Below are 18,763 nucleotides of genomic sequence, written 5' to 3'. Positions count from 1 at the left end.
CCTCCCCTCCCTGATTGGCGGATGGGAGGGGGCGGGGCCGGTGCTTGTACGTCACCGCGAGATTTTCCCCGGGGGGGGGGGCGGGGGACCCGCTCCAGCTCGCGAGGTTTTGCAGCGAGAGTGCGTAGTGGGGGGCAGGGGTCACTGGTTGCCAAGGAGTGGGCGGGGCCGGCTCCACGCATGCGTGCTGCGCCCCCGGGGGCGGGGGCGGGAAGGTCAGTCAGTCAATCGGTCGGTGGGAGGGAGTGAGCGGAGACCCAAGATGTGGTACGAGATCCTACCGGGCCTCTGCGTTATGGCCGGCTGCCTGACGGTGCCAGGACTCGCTACCATCTACATTCACCGGTGGACAAGCGGCGGCAAGGTAACCTCGGCCGCAGTTTATGAAGCGCCTTTCCCAGGACTGGCAAGCCGCCAGCATTGGCCTGGAGACCCCGGGCACTGAGGATCAATCCGCAAGACAACTTGTGTGTGGGGAAAGTTAGCAGGATTTAAAAAATAATAATTGCTGTTTGTTTTCAGTTTCTTTAAACATTGAAAATGGGGAGAAAGAAATCTGGCTGACAGTCAGGTCATATCCAGTTGGATAATGGGCCTTTTTGCCTCCGCGCAAGAGGCCCGGGTTCAATTCCGATCGTGGGTGACTGTGTGCACCTTCTCCCCGTGTCTGTGGGGTTGCTCCGGGTGCCCCGATTTCCTCCCACAGTCCAAAGATGTGCAGTATGGGTGAATTGGTCTTGATAAATTGCTCCATAGGAGTGAGGGATTGGGCCTCGGTAAGGTGCTCTTTCAGAGGACCGGTGCAGACCAGCTGGGCTGAATGGCCTTCTGCAATGTAGGGAATGACGGCAGTGCATTCACAATGTTTTGGCTGAATAATGGGGGGGATGAGTCGTGATGAAACCTCCAGAAATACATTTAATCACAGATGCTGACTTGTCTGGGCATTAGTTGAAAAGCAGCCTCTAGAAGGCACAAGGAGTGTGATGGACTATTCCTCATTTGCCTGGATTAGTGCGGCCACAACAAAACTTGGGAAGCTCAACACCGTTGTGAACAAAGCCAACCTGACTGGCACCCTTAAACATTCATTCCCTTCATAATTGGTGCACAGTGGTAGCAATGTGTACCATCTACAGAATGAACATAGAACATTACAGCGCAGTACAGGCCCTTCGGGCCTCAATGTTGCGCCGACCTGTGAATGCACTGCAGCAATTCGCAAAAGTTGCTTTGACAGCACCTACCAAACTACCCCTACTACTACCACCCTATTATTCTTGCAGCTATCTGTAATCTCCTTACATATTTGCTCCTCAATTTCCCGCTGACTATTTGGGGGCCTGTAGTACAGTCCTACCAAGGAGATCTCTCCCTTCTTATTTTTCAGTTCCACCCATATAGACTCAGTGGGCGAACCCTCGGATATATCCCCTCTAAGTACTGCTGTGATGTTCTCCCTAATCAAAAACGCCACTCCCCCTCCTCTCTTACCTCCTGTTCTATCCTTTCTATAGCATCTGTACCCCGGAACATTGAGCTGCCAGTCCTGCCCCTCCCTTAGCCATGTTTCAGTCATAGCTATAATAATATCCCAGTCCCATGTGCCCGTCCATGCCCTGAGTTCATCCGCTTTGCCCGTCAGGCCCCTTGCATTGAAATAAATGCAGTTTAATGTAGACCTTCCTTGCTCTCTGCCCTGCTTTCTCTGGTCATGCTTTACACACTCTCCCTTCCTGCCTTTTGTTTCTGTCCCCACTGACTTCCTACATCGGTTCCCATCCCCCTGGCACATTAGTTTAAACCCTCCCCAACTGCACTAGCAAACACCCCCCCGAGAACATTGGTTCCGGTCCCACCCAGATGCAGACCGTCCGATTTGTACAGGTCCCACCTCCCCCAGAATCTGTCCCAATGTCCCAGGAATTTGAAACCCTCCCTCTTGCACCATCTCTCAAGCCACGTATTCATCCTAGCTATCCTGTCATTCCTACTCTGCCTATCACGTGGCACTGGTAGCAATCCTGAGATTACTACCTTTGAGGTCCTACTTTTTAGTTTAACTCCTAACTCCCTAAATTCAGCTTGTGAGACCTCATCCCGTTTTTTACCTATATCGTTGGTGCCTATATGCACCACGACAGCTGGCTGTTCACCCTCCCCCTCCAGAATGCCCTGCAGCCGCTCCGAGACATCCTTGACCCTTGCACCAGGGAGGCAACATACCAACCTGGATTCTCGTTTGCGTCCGCAGAAACGCCTGTCTATTCCCCTTACAATTGAATCCCCTATCACTATAGCTCTGCCACTCTTTTTCCCGCCCTTCTGTGCATCAGAGCCAGCCACGGTGCCATGAACCTGGCTGCTGCCACCTTCTCCTGGTGAGCCATCTCCCCCAACAGTTTCCAAAACGGTAAATCTGTTTTGGAGGGAGATGACCGCAGGGGATCCCTGCACTGCCTTCCTACTCTTCCTCTGTCTGTTGGTCACCCTTTCCCTATCTGCCTCAGTAATTTTAATCTGCGGTGTGACCAACTCACTGAATGTGCTATCCACAACTTCCTCAGCATCGCGGATGCTCCAAAGTGAGTCCATCCGCAGCTCCAGAGCCGTCAAGCGGTCTAACAGGAGCTGCAGTTGGACACACTTCTTGCAGATGAAGGAGTCAGGGACACCAGAAGGGTCCCTGACTTGCCACATCTCACAAGAGGAGCATGACACGGGTCTGAGCTCTCCTGCCATGACTTAAACCTGAAGTTAAATTTGAACTACACTACACAGCTAAGAGAAAGTCAAAGAGAGAGAAATCACTTACCAGTCACAAGCCAATCACTTACCTGCTGGCTGTGATGTAATTGCTCCAGAGACTCCCTCACAGGTCTGCTTCTCTGCACCTCCTTCAGGTGAGCACCAAATTCCCTTAACTAGTTAATTAATTTAATTTTTTTTTTTGTCACTCCCCTCTTACCCAAACTCGGCCTTACCCAAACTCAGATACACTCTGTTTGCCTTCAGCACTCCGTTTCTATAGGCACTTCAGCCACACCCTTTGTATCCTTCCTGATTTACAGTCAGCCAATAGGCCTGCTCCCAAAACTGATCTCTCTCCCGAACAGCTGACCTGCAAGGTCAGGAAGTGGTTAAGCAGTACTTACCTCACCCACGGCGCGCCCTTTTAAACTGTCCCCTCTGCCTCGCAGCTCCCGCGCTTTTTGAAACTCCCGCGCTGTTTCCAAGGTCCTGGCTCCCTCTCTCTCCCGAACAGCTGACCTGCAAGGTAAGGAAGTGGTTAAGCAGTACTTACCTCACCCACGGCGCGCCCTTTTAAACTGTCCCCTCTGCCTCGCAGCTCCCGCGCTTTTTGAAACTCCCGCGCTGTTTCCAAGGTCCTGGCTCCCTCTCTCTCCCGAACAGCTGACCTGCAAGGTAAGGAAGTGGTTAAGCAGTACTTACCTCACCCACGGCGCGCCCTTTTAAACTGTCCCCTCTGCCTCGCAGCTCCCGCGCTTTTTGAAACTCCCGCGCTGTTTCCAAGGTCCTGGCTCCCTCTCTCTCCCGAACAGCTGACCTGCAAGGTAAGGAAGTGGTTAAGCAGTACTTACCTCACCCACGGCGCGCCCTTTTAAACTGTCCCCTCTGCCTCGCAGCTCCCGCGCTTTTTGAAACTCCCGCGCTGTTTCCAAGGTCCTGGCTCCCTCTCTCTCCCGAACAGCTGACCTGCAAGGTAAGGAAGTGGTTAAGCAGTACTTACCTCACCCACGGCGCGCCCTTTTAAACTGTCCCCTCTCCCTCGCAGCTCCCGCGCTTTTTGAAACTCCCGCGCTGTTTCCAAGGTCCTGGCTCCCTCTCTCTCCCGAACAGCTGACCTGCAAGGTAAGGAAGTGGTTAAGCAGTACTTACCTCACCCACGGCGCGCCCTTTTAAACTGTCCCCTCTGCCTCGCAGCTCCCGCGCTTTTTGAAACTCCCGCGCTGTTTCCAAGGTCCTGGCTCCCTCTCTCTCCCGAACAGCTGACCTGCAAGGTAAGGAAGTGGTTAAGCAGTACTTACCTCACCCACGGCGCGCCCTTTTAAACTGTCCCCTCTGCCTCGCAGCTCCCGCGCTTTTTGAAACTCCCGCGCTGTTTCCAAGGTCCTGGCTCCCTCTCTCTCCCGAACAGCTGACCTGCAAGGTAAGGAAGTGGTTAAGCAATGATCTCGACCACTTAGAGGGACAACGGCAACAGAAGCATGGGGACACCAAGCCACTCACGATCCTGACTTTGAACTGTATTGTGGTCCTTCCACTGTCAATGGAGCAAAACTCCTGGAATCTTCCCACCACTGTAGGTGAACATTCAAAATATGGCTCCCTACCACATTCCCAGGGGCAATTAGGGATGGGCACAAATGCTAGGCTTGGCTGCAATGTTGGCATCCCATGCATTAAGTTTAAAAATTGTCATTTTGATCTCATAGATGCCTATGGGATGAGAAACATAGAAAATAGGAACAGCAGGAGGCCATTTGGCCCTTCGAGACTGCTCCACCATTCGTCATGATCATGGCTGATTGTCCAACTCAATAACCTAATCCTGCTTTCTCCCTATAACCCTTGATACCATTTGCCTCAAGTGCCATATCTAGCCGCCTCTTGAATATAATCAATGTCTTAGCTTCAACTACTTCCTGTGGTAATGAATTCCACAGGCTCACCACTCTTTGGGTGAAGAAATGTCTCCTCGTGTCTGTCCTAAAAGGTCTACCCCAAATCCTCAGTTTGTGACCCCTGGTTTTGGACCCACCATCGTGACCATCCTCCCTGCATCCACTCTATCTAGTCCTGTGAGAATTTTATAAGTCTCTATGAGATCCCCCCTCATTCATCTGAACTCCAGCGAAAACAATCCTAATCAAGTCAATCTCTCCTCCATACGTCAGTCCCGACATCCCCGGAATCAGCCTGGCAAACCTTTGTTGCACACCCTCGAGAGCAAGAACATCCTTCCTTAGAAAAGCATGGCACCACAGTTGCTTCACAGCTCCAGGGTCCCAGGTTTGATTCCCGACTTGGGTTACTGTCTGGTGAGTCTGCACATTCTCGTGTCTGCATGGGTTTCGTTCGGGTGCTCCGATTTCCTCCCACAGTTCAAAGATGTGCAGGTTAGGTGGCTTGGCCATGCTAAATTGCCCTTAGTGTCCAAAATGGTTAGGTGGGGTTACGGGATAGGAGACACGTGGGCTTAGGACAGTGTTTTTGAAACTTTGTTTCCCAGGATCCACTTATGCCAACTGCCTGACCTTCGGAACCCACTTGATCGCTGACACTGATATGATGGGCCGAAGGGCCTCTTTCTGTGATGCAAAACTACATGACTCCATGAAGGTAGAGATGTGTTTAAAGTGAAGAGGGCAGAGGAGAGCCACGAGGTTGATGTCAATGTTTGAATTATTCAAAAAAACAAGATTTACATTTCTACTAGCACCTTCATAACTAAATGAGTATAAAGTGGTTTGCAATCAATGAAGTACAGTCACTGCTGTGATGCCAATTTATGCACAGCAAATCCCACAAACAGAAATGTGAAAAAGCCAGGAAAAATGGAAGAATCCATTGACCTTGCGAGGGATTCTTCGGTCGCCGGGCAAACGCAGTCGGAGAATCCTGCCCCAATCTGTTTCTGTGATGTTGATTGAGGGATAAATGTTAGTGAGGACATCAGGGATAACTCCCTGCTCTTAATCAATGTACTCCCATGGAATCATTTACATCCACATGAGAGGCAGAGCCTCCATGAAACATGGTAACTGGAAAATGGCATTTCTAGCAGGGCAGCATCCCTGCAGTATTACACTCAGCCTAGATGTGGAGGTGAACCCATGCCCGTCCGATGTCACAGTTCACCCTCTCACCCAACTTGGTATGATCTGCAAACTTTGAGATGTTATAGTTTGCTCCCTCCAAATCATTAATATATATTGTGAATAGCTGGGGTCTGAGCACCGATCCCTGTGGCACCCCGCTAGTTACTGCCTGCCAATTTGAAAAGGACCCGTTAATTCGTAGTCTTTGTTTCCCTTCTGCCAACCAGTCTTCTATCAACCTTAATACACTTCCCCCAATTCCATGTGCTTTAATCTTGCACGATAACTTCTTCTGCGAGAATTTGTCAAATGCTTTCTGAAAGTCCAAATATACCACATCGACTAGTCTCCCCCCCCCCCCCCTGTCAATCTTCAAAGAGTTCCAATAGATGTGACAAGCATGATTTCCCCTTCATACATTTCCCACTCTGTCTGATCCGGCCACTGTTTTCTAAATGCTCCGTTATAAAGTCCTTGATAATAGATTTGAGAATTTTCCCCACTACTGACGTTGGGCTTAGTGGTCTATAATCCCTGTTTTCTCTCTACCTCCCTTTTTGAATATTGGGGTGACATGAGCTATCCTCCAATCTGCAGGGATTGCTCCAGAGTCAATAGAATCCTGGATGATGACCACCAACGCATCCACTATTTCTACAACCACTTCCTTAAATACTCAGGCCCTGGGGATTTATCAGCCTTCAATCCCATCAATTTCCCAACACCATTTCTCTACTAATATTGATCTCCTTCAAATCTTCCCCCTCACTAAATCTTGCATTCTCCAAATTTCTGGTATCTGATTTGTGTCCTCTTTTGTGAAGACAACCAAATTATGTATTCAATTGCTCAGCCATTTCTTTGCCCCTGTTATACATTCCCCCGTTTCTGCCTGTGGGGGATCTACATTCGTCTTCACCAATCTCTTTTTTTCATGTATTTATAGAAACTCTTAGTGTCAGTCTTTATGTTCCCTGCAAGCTTACTTTCATACTGTATTTTCCCCTTAATCAATTCCTTGGTCCTTTTGTGCTGAATTCTAAACTGCTCCCAATCTTCAGACCTATTATTTTTCTTGGCCAATCTGTATATTTCTTCCTTGAATTGGATACTAGCTCTAATTTCCTTTGTAAGCCGTGGATTGGCCTTCTTACCCATTTTGCTGTTGTGCCAAACAGGACTAAACAGTTGTTGCAGTTCCTCCATGCGTTCCTTGAATGTTTCCCATTGCCTATTCACTATCATCCCTTTAAGTAACTCTCCCCAATCTATCAAGGCCGACTCACGCTTCATGCCTTCATAGTTTCCTTTATCAAGATTCAGCACCTTAGTCTCCGAATCAACTACTTCACCCTCCACCTTGATAAAAAAAATTCTCTCATGTTATGGTCGCTCATCCCCAAGGGGTCTCGCACAGTTAGATTGGTAATGATTCCCTTCTTATTGTACAGTATCCAGTCTTAAGATGGCCTGCTCTCTAGTTGGTTCCTCCACATATTGGTCAAGAAAACCATCCTGTATACAGTCCAGGAATTCCTCCTCTACGTTACTGTGGCTAATTTGATTTGCCCAATCTATGTGCAGATTAAAATCACCCATGATCACAGATATTCCCTTATCACATGCATCTCTAATTTCCTGTTTAATGCCATTCCCAACATCACTGCAGTTTGGCGGTCTATATATGACACCCACAAGTGATTTTTGCCCCTTGGTATTTCTGAACTCTACCCATACAGACTCCACATTGTCAGAGCTTTCTCACCATTGTGTTAATTTCCTCTTTAACCAGCAATGCTACACCACCACCTTTTCCTTTTTGCCTGTCTTTCCTAAATACTGACTACCCTGGGACATTCAGCTACCATCCCTGGAGCCAAGTCTTCGTAATCCCAATTATATTGTACCCGTTTACATCTATCTGTGCGATTAGTTCATCTACTTCATTGCAAATGCTCCGCGCATTAAGGCTCAAAGCTTGTCTTTTTAATATCGTTTGTCTTGCTCCTAATATTTTTCGCTGTTTGAATTTTGTCCTTGGTTTCTCTGCCTATCACATTTCTTATTCCCCTTTCTACCTTTCATTTGAACATGACTGAAGCTTTGCTATTCTTAAAGGGAATTAAGAGATGGATGTTCTGTCTGCAGAATCTAGAAACGAGAATTGGGCACACCAAACAATAGGTAAATGTAACTTGAGTAACTACATAACAATTATATTCAACTGAAATAGCTTAATTCACTTTTGAAACTTTCGAAAAGGAATTTTCACAGATTTCTAATTGAATAGAGGATTACAAGATGGGCTATTCTTCATTCCGATGTTGTTATGTCATCAGTGTTTTCTCAAAGTTGCAGGGCTGCGCTGCAACCTAGATTTTTCTGTGCACAAGTCTCCCTCTTTAAGTAATCATGCAAAAAGGAAAGGACCCACACACTTAAACAAATTGACTGCCCTCCAAATAAAGCATATTTTTGTTCTAGTCCAACCTTCTAATGGAAAGGCACCTGACGATGTTCTTGTCATGCACCCAACCATGTTAAGTATTAAAACCTGTTTAAAAGCCTCAGTTGGAATTGAAACCACAGAGCTGGGTTAATGAAGTGCTCCATCAATGGTATCTATAGGTCTGCTGGACCTATATGAGAAATCTTACTCGACATTTTGATTGATTTTTCCTAGCCATGTAGACACACATATAATAATAATCTTTATTAGTGTCACAAGTAGGCTTACATTAACACTGCAATGAAGTTACTGTGAAAATCTCCTGGTTGCAACACTACGGCGTCTGTTCGGGTACACTGAGGGAGAATTCAGAATGCCCAGTTCACCTAACAAGCATGTCTTTCGGGACGTGTGGGAGGAAACTAGAGCACCCGGAGGAAACCCACACAGACACTGGGGAAATGTGCAGATTCTGCACAGACATTGATCCAGGCTGTGAATCGATCCCGGATCAATGGCACTGGGAAGCAACAGTGCTAGGCACTGTGAAATGACAGTGGTAACCACTATGCTACCGGGCTGCCCTATTCCCCTTCCTCTCTGGGAATGAACCATACTTCAACATAAATGTATTTAATAATAATCTTTATTGTCACAAGTAGGTTTACATTAACACTGCAATGAAGTTACTGTGAAAAGCCCCTCGTCGTCACACTCCGGCGCCTGTTCGGGTACACTGAGGGAGAATTCAGAATGTCTAAATTACCTAACAGCATGTCTTTTAGGGACTTATGGGAGGAAACTGGAGCACCCGGAGGAAACCCTCGTAGACACAGGGAAAATGTGCAGACTGCACAGACAGTGACCCAAGCCGGGAATCGAACCTGGGACCTTGGCGCTGTGAAGCAACAATGCAAACCACTGTGCTACCATGCTTCCATTTTCATTGAAACAGCTGAGATTGAGAATTCTCCACTTGGCATTCACAAGCTTGAAGTATAATCTTACCAAGCAGGTGCGGCACTGTGGCGCAGAGGTTTAGCACTGCTGCTTCATGGTGCTGAGGACCCGGGTTCGATCCTGGCCCCAGGTCACTTTCCATATGGAGTTTTCACATTCTCCCTGTGACTGCGTGGGTCTCACCCCACAACCCAAAAGATGTGCATGGTAGGTGGATTGGCCACACTAAATTGCCCCTGAATTGGAAAAATCAAAGAAAGGTGCTCTTTAAATAAAAACGTTTTTTTTAAAAACATGTTACGTAAGGTGGCACAGTGGTAGCACTGCTGCCTCACAACGCCAGAGACCCGGGTTCAATTCCGGCCTCGGGTGACTATGGAGTTTGCACGTTCTCCACATGTCTGCATTAGTTTTCTCTGGGTGCTCCCGTTTCCTTCCACAGCCTGAAGATGTACAGAATTGGTGAATTGCCCTGTTCAATTTGGTGTTCAAAGACATGCAGATTAAATGGATTGGTCGTGATCAGTGCGTGGGATTACGGGGATAAGGCGGGAGAGTGGGCCAAGGTAGAATGATCATTCAGAGGGTCAGTGCAAACTAGATGGGCCAAATGCCCTCCTCCTGCACTGTTGGGATTCTATGTGGCTTAATGTCAGATTTCACCTGGTGTTCATGTGAAGGGCCTTGTGATGTTTTACTACATGAAAAGTGGTAAATGTAAATTGTACATAGTTCTCAGCTGGAACAGAGGAATATCTTAAGATTTCCCTCTACAATTGACAATCTAAGTTGCTCTGAATTTATTTGCAGTATTCAACAGCAAAGTAACAATTTTCAGATTTAAATATATCCCTGCCCCTTTTCACCTATTAAATTTCTGGAAGTTAAGAAAGGGATAATGTAAGGACTGTGGCTGAAATTCACTCTTAACAACATCAGTGGAAGATTCCTTTCAAAATCACTGGAGTCGTACAGTTCTCTGCAATAAGATTAAAGGTGTACATTTAGGTTTGTCAGTAGTTTTAAAAAATACAATCGTTGGCACTTATTAAATCTGTCTGCACTGTAAATTCTATGAAATCAAAGATTTACTTTACGCATAAACAATGTAGAATAAAGAGCAACTACTTTTTTTTTAAAATCCCGATAACGTTTTAATGATTCTTTGTTTAGGAAAAACGGACTGCTCGTTTACCTTATCATTGGTCCCTCATGGATCGAGACAGAAGAGTGTCTGGTTGCAAAACCTATTACAAATCAAAGGTAAATGCTTGAGCACAAGAGCTGATGTTGCTTATTCTGACCATCACTTTTATTGCTTAAAATAATTCACATTTCAGTTTTTAAAAAAAAGGTGCCAAGACAAATTATGATTTGAAATAGTCTTTGTTTTATTGGTGTAATTATGGAAACTTATGCCCTATTTAACTCTTCTGTTTTAACAGGGGTTAGAAAACATTGACTGATGGACATTTCACCTTAAACTACGGGACCCATGAACCTGCAAGGGAATGGTCGCTAAAACCTGAACTTTACTCTTTGCTCCATGAAGTAACTTAGAATAAATTAGAATAATAATATGGAAAATAAAAGTGTGAACCAATTATGTAGGTTGCCTCTTATTGAGGATGAGTTCTTGGAGGGAGGGAATGGAATGTACACGAGCACAAAAGGTGGGTGCATTGGAACAGCGAAAGTGCTGATATGGCAGATTGGTATGTTCAGCTATTCACTTTTCACAGACCATGTCAATTTGCATTTGCTTCAGCATGAAAAGATTTGATTGCCATGGACTAAAGTTATTAGGCAAATGTAATAAAGAAGAGAGAACACAAAATAGCGAAGTTTAAGAATTAGAGAAATTTAAGGAAAGCAATTTCAAACCAGACTATTTCAAATACATATGAGAGCATGAGAAAGATGGTGCGTTAAATTGGGAGAAAGAGATTTGCTTAAGTTTGTTTATTATTCCTCAAACTGAATTGCATACCAGAGAATCTTTCATAATTACAGCATACTGTTCAGGGGCATATTATAACACATCCACATTCTATCCTAATATATGCTGATTTGCTGCATCTCGATGCTAATTATCACATCCAGTAATCAGGAAGGAACATGAAAACAGTGTAGTGATGATGCTGATTGCAGCGACCATCTTCACAGCACAACATGCAATTCCTGGAGTGAAAAAAAATTACATAATTAATGCTTGATGTTTTGAAATCCTTATAGGAAGAAATTAACAGTCTTATTCAAAAAGTCAACAGATGGAAGTGGGACCCGCAAGTCTCTTTCTGAGTTACATATTATGAGAAGTCAAGGTGAAGATTCATAGTGTAGGACATCCCCAAAGTTGCCCCTTAATTGGAAAAAATGAATTGGGTACTCTAAATTTAAAAAAAAAATTAAGGGGCAATGTAGCATGGCCAATCCACCTACCCTGCACATCTTTGGGTTGTGGGGGTGAGACTCACACAGACACGGGAAGAATGTGCAAACTCCACACAGACAGTGACCAAGGGCTGGGATTCGAACCTGGGTCCTCAACGCCATAGGCAGCAGTGCTAACCACTGCACCATCATGCTGCCCAGGTTTAAAAATTTTAAAGGCAATAAAAATTATGCAGTTGACCCCAGAATATGATATGGAAAAACAAAAAGAGCATATTTAACTTGAGGGCTCAGAGGTTGCTATAATATTGTCACATCTGTTTTCTGGCCCTACAATGGGGGTCTCGCCAAAATAATGTAAATTACCCAGAGATGGGGTCAGAAACACATTTTTGTGGGGAAAAAAGTCATGGCTCACTGAAAGCAGGCCTCAACCCTTTAAAAGGGAAAATATGGGTGAACAACAAGTGTAATAGTCAGCAATAAATGTACAGAGTTTATGCGGAGTTTCTGTTAACAAGGAACAATTGAATTAAACATCAATATTTGTAGTCATCATAGAATGTTCTGATCAAGTCATATGTTTTAATTTCTAGGTTGGAAATTAATGAAAAGCCACCAAGTCCCAAAGAATCCCAATGGCATAATCCAAATGGAGGTTTTGATGGAGTTGTTTAAAGTGCTTGTTAGGCTTCAACAGGAGTACTGTGTGCAGTTCAGGTCATCAAACTATAGGAAGAATGTAATTGCACCAGAGAGGGCGAAACCCACACAAACACTGGGATAATGTGCAAACTCCACACAGACAGTTACCCAGAGCCGGGATCGAACCTGGGACCTCGGTGCCGTGAGGCTGCAGGGCTAACCCACTGCGCCACCGTGCTGCCCAGGGTGCATGTTTTTAAGGTAAGGGGCAGGAGAGTTAGGTAGGATTTGGGGAAAAGCTTTTTCACCCTGAGGGTGTGGGAATCTGGAACTCACTGCCTGAAAGGGTGGTGGAGGCAGGAACCCTCAGAACATTTAGGCATTTAGATGAGCACTTGAAATGCCACAGCACACAAGGCCATGGGCCAAGTGTGGCATGGTAGCACAGTGGGTAGCACAGTTGCTTCACAGCTCCAGGGTCCCAGATTCGATTCCCGCTTGGGTCACTGTCTGTCTGGAGTCTGCATGTTCTCCCTGTGTTTGCGGGGGTTTCCTCCAGGTGCTCCGGTTTTCTCGCACAAGTCCCAAAAGATGTGCTGTTAGGTGAATTGAATATTCGGTATTCTCCCTCTGTGTAGCCGAACAGGCGCCGGAATGTGGCGACTAGGGGCTTTTCACAGTAACTTCATTGCAGTGTTAAAGTAAGCCTACTTGTGACAATAAAGATTATTATTATTAAAATGTTGGAATTAGGTATTAGAATGGGTTGAAGGGCCTCTCTCTGCTGTAAAACTCTATGGTTCTATGGCATTATATTAAAAACTTACTCCAATTTGCATTGCCGTCCACTCACCTTTGGTTAAAGAAGGTGATTGGACATTAAGCCAGTAGATTTCATGAGATTGAGCCACTGTTGCCCTGTCATGAGAAACAAAATATATCACCACGTGTAAGTTCCCCTCCAAGCGATACACCATCTTTAATGGGAACTGTCTCATTGTTCCTTCACTGTTGCAGGGCCAAAAGTCTGGAACTGCTTCCCTAACAGTACTGTACCTACACCACATGGGCTGCAGCGGCTCAAGAAGGTAGCTCACCACCACTGTCTTGACGGTAGTTAGAGAAGGGCATCAAATGTTGTCCTTGAGCAAATGTAGATAAAAATTGGTCTTTGTGGGGACTCGCTGTCTGCACATTGGTTTCCACGTTCCCATGTTACAACCGTGTTTACAGTTCAAAATGTCCTTCATTGGCTGTAAAGAACTTTGGGATGTGCTGAGGTCATGAAGTGCAGGTCTTGCTTTTTCTGTCCCTGATCGAGGACCCTCATAGCTGCTCTCTTTTAAAATCATGACCCTGGCGTGCTGTATAAAACGTTTCTGTTTTTGTCACCTTTTGGTTTGAGATTATTTTCTTCCCTCGTTCTGTAAATTTTTTCTCTTTAAAATTTTTTTTTCTCTACCAGAAAATGTCCTTAGCTGACACAAGTTGCTGTTTTGTCTACTTGCTACCACTGGGTGGCACCACAAACAGCCATCTCGACCATACCTCCGGAACGCTCTCATTTGGAACCAAAACAAAACCTTTACAGTTTCACACTAGTACTGCACCGAATACAGTTTTACTTTGTTATAAGGACACAAAATAAATGTACATTAACTGGAGGAAGTTCCTGTATTGACAGAGTTCCTTTTGGCCTTTCTGATGACCATGCAGAGATATGTAACTTAGAACTTACACTCTGTGTATGGAAATTAAATTCTGTACTTACGTGAATGTAACAGCATCAGGACAGGCTGACTCAGGAGGGATCCACACAAATGTGGTGCAATTATTTTTGGGGGCCGTGCTTGAGTGGGTAACTGCAGCTCCTGGATTTCCTAAGCACTAAATTTAAATTAAAAAAGGTAAAATACTGAAATAAATACACAAGTGGCAAAATAGAACAAATTTTGAAGGAAACTATTTTGAGCCTTGTGTTTTAGTCTAGACTTTACCTGTAACAGTTTGGTGTTTTCAGATGGGCCTTGCCAGGATCCCAGTGGAGTGGTGCTTCTATCTTTTCGAGCTTCCAATATGAAGCCACGATATTGCGGCCCCAGTATTTGAACTGAATGTAACATTAATATATGTGATTAACATTCTGTCCACCATTCTTTTTGAGCCTTTCAGATTAACCTGATGGCTTTAGTATCTCTGTACTGGACTATTCACAAACTGTATGCAGAGTTAAGTGATAAGACAGTTAGGATTGCCAACTTCAATTAACTGTATTCCAGGAGGTTTAATTACGTAACTTGCCCCCACATTCCAGCCATTAGTCACCAACCCATTCATTCTTGTGACATACTGCTTTCCTAGGACAAAAAGACTCATTACCGAATTGATTGATGCTTGATTGTCACTAAAGTCCTTCAGGGAAGGAAATCTGATGTTCTTACCCAGTCTGGCCTACTTGTGACTCCAGACCCACATGAAGCTGCGGTTGACTCTTAAATGTCCCCCGCCGAAATGGCTCAGCAAACCACTTGGTTCAAGGGCAATTAGGGATGGGCAACAAATACTGGCCCAGCCAGCGACACCCACATCCCAACAATGAATTTTTAATAAACAGACCCCCCCCCCCCCCCCCCCCCCACCCCCCTACATTTTCAATATTTTTGTATCTGGGAAAGAGAAATGTTTAAAAAAAAACTATCTTTTTTAATGCCCCAATGATTTTTCTCCAGGGTTGCCACAGTAGTGTCCTAGAGATGTTCAATTCCTGGAGACTCCAGGCGAATCCTGGAGGTTTGCAACCTTAAAGCCAGCGTAGACTTGTGGAGGCAACTGGCCTCTTTTTGTGCTGTAAATTGTATAACGCTGATTATGTGACGTGACTAATGCATTGAGGTGTGCAAAAACTGTGTTCAAAGTTATTGTATAATGAATTGCCTTCTGATCTAACCAGCCCCAACACTTATATGTTGTTTGGGAACAGCTTATTCCATTGTGTTGAACAAATATAAAGAAATAATGTTAATTATTAGGTTTGTAAGATTGTTAAGTTTTGGGACTGTGTCTTTAATGTAAAATGAAGGGGACCATGCTCTTCTGAAATCTGCCTGGCTGGCTAAACTGCTAGATATTAAAGGGAGCCTGGATTGCTTTATTGGGAGAATGATACAGGTGTGTATGCTTGGAGACAATGGCAAAAACCTGTGTGCTAACAATGGATAGACTGAGTTTCCAAAATCCAGAACAGTAAACGATAGTACTTTAAACTGTCCATTTCATTCCAAGATAAGAAAGAATTGGGCTCTCGTTGGTAGCTAATCAGCATCTCTACCTGTATACAAGACTCATGTGATTCACATTGTCATAATGTTGATTTTGGATATGGGAAGGGTACATAGGAATCCATTGTGTTTTCAGGTTACAGGCATTCCCAAAATATCACTGAATATCCGAGACGGGTTAATCTGCCAGGGTCTGGGTGAGAGATTAACTAGAGGCTGAGAGTTTCTATTGTTCACCACACATAGATGTGGGTAGGAAGTTTGTACTTTACTTGGAAAGACCAAATTTGTGAGGATTTGAAATGAGGCTGGAAGATTTGCGTAGCTTTAGCCAGAGGGAGATGTCTCCAAGAAATTCACATCCTGAAATACATTTCTGGAATTAAAGATTTCCAGGCTGGTAAAGAAAAAGATCTTGGGTAAATCCTCAGAAACCATGAATCATTCTGATGGCAGGAGAATTTAATTTCTACTTAAAGACAGGATATTGTCTATCTGATAGTGAGTATTTCTGATTGTTAAAAGTTTTGTTCTGTTGGTTGAAGCATAAGTTGCCGACAAAAATTGTGTTTAGCCAATAATGCTTTTAGCCTATTTGATACAGTAAATGTCTTGAAACCGTGCTTTCCCAAATGTTTTCCCAGTGTGACCCTATTTTAATGCCTTAAACTTTGTGTGACGCCAGACTGTAAATTTGGGAAGGAGGGTAGTATAAGAGTTTTTTAAGTAAGGCAAGTGGGGGGTGGGAGGCTTCAGTTGTTGACTGGGGCTGGGGATTATTTATTTTTATTTGTTTATGGGATGTGGGCATCACTGCCTGAACCAGCATTTTTGCCCACCCCTAATTGCCCTTGAACTGAGTGGCTTGCTGGGCCGTTTCAGAGGGCATTTAAGTGTCAACCACATTGCTGTGGGTCTGGAGTCACATGTATGCCAGACCAGGTAAGGTTGGCGGATTTCCTTCCCTAAAGGAAAGAAATTCACGTATTCTGACTGATTATTAATATAATGGCATCCTAACTATCAAACTTACAAAAATCAGGATTATAGGCACAATTGGAAAATTACTTTTGTGTAGTAGGATTCTGAATATTGATGCAATAGGACTCTGATTATTAATTGATGATTCTGGTTATTAATGTATTAGCATCATGATTATTGATCAACAAGCAACTGCTTAATGCAATAAGAATTGTGTAGTTAATGTAATTAGAGCCTGATTATTAAGGTATCGGGGCACTGATTATTTATGCAATAAGGTCCTGATTGTAGAAGCAATATGCAATTAATGCAATTTTATCTTGATTATTAATGTAGTCGTGTCCTGAATCTTAAAGTAACAGGACTCTGATGATGGATGTATAGGAACCTGATTATGAATGCCTGAGCATTGATGTAATGGGATCCTCATTATTGATGCAATAGGATTCCAATTATTAATGCAAAAGAATCATGATGCATTATGATCCTGATTATTGTTACAAGATTATCTTGATTTTTGAAGAAATTGGATTTCTACAAAAAGGCAGCAGAGAACCGACCTTTCTACAGGCATTTGTTGCAGTAACTATCAGTCCTCAGAGAAGCCAAGCCCACCAACAAAAATACACAAAGATTTAAAGGGTTTCACGGCTATTAGAAATCATGGTAGCCATTGCTGCTTCAGAGCTCACAACTCCCAAAGCTGGTCTTGAGTCCACTAGGACTTGTTTTGGAAGCTCTCTCTTAAAACATGAAATCCTGTCATGGCACCCATTCAGCTATTAACTCGAAGTTTGAATTTCTTTTCAAAAGTTATCAATCTCGATGGGGATCGTAACAACAGTGAGAAAGTCTCTGCCTGTGCAGTCCAGGGAATAGTGGGCTAATTAAAGGACTCACCGATGATTTTGCTCTTCGGATCAACCTCATTTCACTTTAAATGATTGTAGTGCAAACAGTTAGTCGCTGACATTTAGTTTGAACCAAGATTTTCACACACACAGTTGGCTCTTCAATGGGACCCCCCTCCCCTCACATCACATTTTTCTGTTTGATGTGCCAGGCCGTGCTTTTTTAATTGCTCATTTGATTTATAATAGATGCCATGAGGCATACCAGATTTGTCTTGTTAGAAAAGCCAATAATAAATTATCTTTGCAGCAGCAGCAAGTGAGTAACTCCAACATTACACAAAAGCATACCTTGTATTGGTATTCCGGGTTGGTAGGTGCTTGTTCCAGTTTCGATGGCGTAAGGTGCAGTGTTGGACTGTGGCAAAACTCCCGAGTGCCTGGGCATCATACTTTCGCACACAGATGAAGGTGCACCAGTACTGAAGCCTCGGCTCATACTGAGAACATTCAAAAAGACAATGGAACACACAGTAAGTAAGATCCTGCAAACAATTTTTGCTGTTCTATATCTAACGCTTCCAATGGGAAGACTGCAAATTATTTGCAAGGTATACTGTGAGGTTTGCTGCCTGAGATGTTGTTTTGCTGACTCATTCATGATAATAAAGTCCTTTTCTTTATCTCCATACCAAGCACGCATGAAATTCCTTTCAACGAGGTATAGCTTGTTTCTGAGTTGCATTTCTGAAAATATTTTAATCATTGGTTAAATTTATTTTTAAAAATTCTAATTCACGAAAATACTTCAAAGAAGAAATATTTTCAAATCTCAGTATGAAATATACTGAAGCAATTGTTAAAGAGAAAATCTCAAAGAGGAAGGCTGCATTTATACTGTCAGGTGTGCTTTCATGCAAGGCACTGGTTAAAAATTGGAAATACCTTGTACTCTCATCTCCGGACCAGTAGATTGTAGGTTCAATTCTTTCTTCATTGTGTTTTATAAGAATCCATATTATGGACAGCACCACACTGTTTCTCTTTGTGACAGCAAAGAAATACAACAATATTCTACATTGCGCTATAAACTGTGTCAAATTCCCTGCTTTGGGCTAAATCACTCACCCATTTAAATTTTGCTGGAGTAGTTACGTCATTGTTAATGGTCATCAAAATAATATGAACATCACAGTGATTATTTAGAATTATCAGAAGCGTGGCTCGGGGTACCACCACAGACCAAGATGGATGGGTCCGAAAGGACATAGTTGCTAGACTGGGACTAGAGCAGATGATGAGGGAACCAACAAGAGGGAAAAACATATATTTTTAAAAAAAGAGTACCCAATTTTTTTTCCA

General features: G+C 44.0%; 1 protein-coding gene across 1 annotated transcript; it reads left to right on the top strand.

Moving 5' to 3' along the window:
• Nucleotides 1-203: 203 nt before the first annotated feature.
• ndufa1 (NADH:ubiquinone oxidoreductase subunit A1) lies at nucleotides 204-10,855 on the top strand. The gene is made up of 3 exons (XM_072505840.1): nucleotides 204-364; nucleotides 10,426-10,515; nucleotides 10,698-10,855. Exons 1-3 carry the CDS (start codon nucleotides 263-265, stop codon nucleotides 10,716-10,718), a joined length of 213 nt encoding a protein of 70 aa, XP_072361941.1. The 5' UTR covers nucleotides 204-262; the 3' UTR covers nucleotides 10,719-10,855.
• The last annotated feature ends 7,908 nt before the right edge of the window (nucleotides 10,856-18,763 follow it).

This window comes from Scyliorhinus torazame, chromosome 5, assembly GCF_047496885.1.
Source record: "Scyliorhinus torazame isolate Kashiwa2021f chromosome 5, sScyTor2.1, whole genome shotgun sequence".
NCBI lineage: Eukaryota > Metazoa > Chordata > Chondrichthyes > Carcharhiniformes > Scyliorhinidae > Scyliorhinus > Scyliorhinus torazame.
The sequence above is the reverse complement of the archived record's forward strand: the minus strand, read 5'-3'. Positions and strand labels throughout refer to the sequence as shown.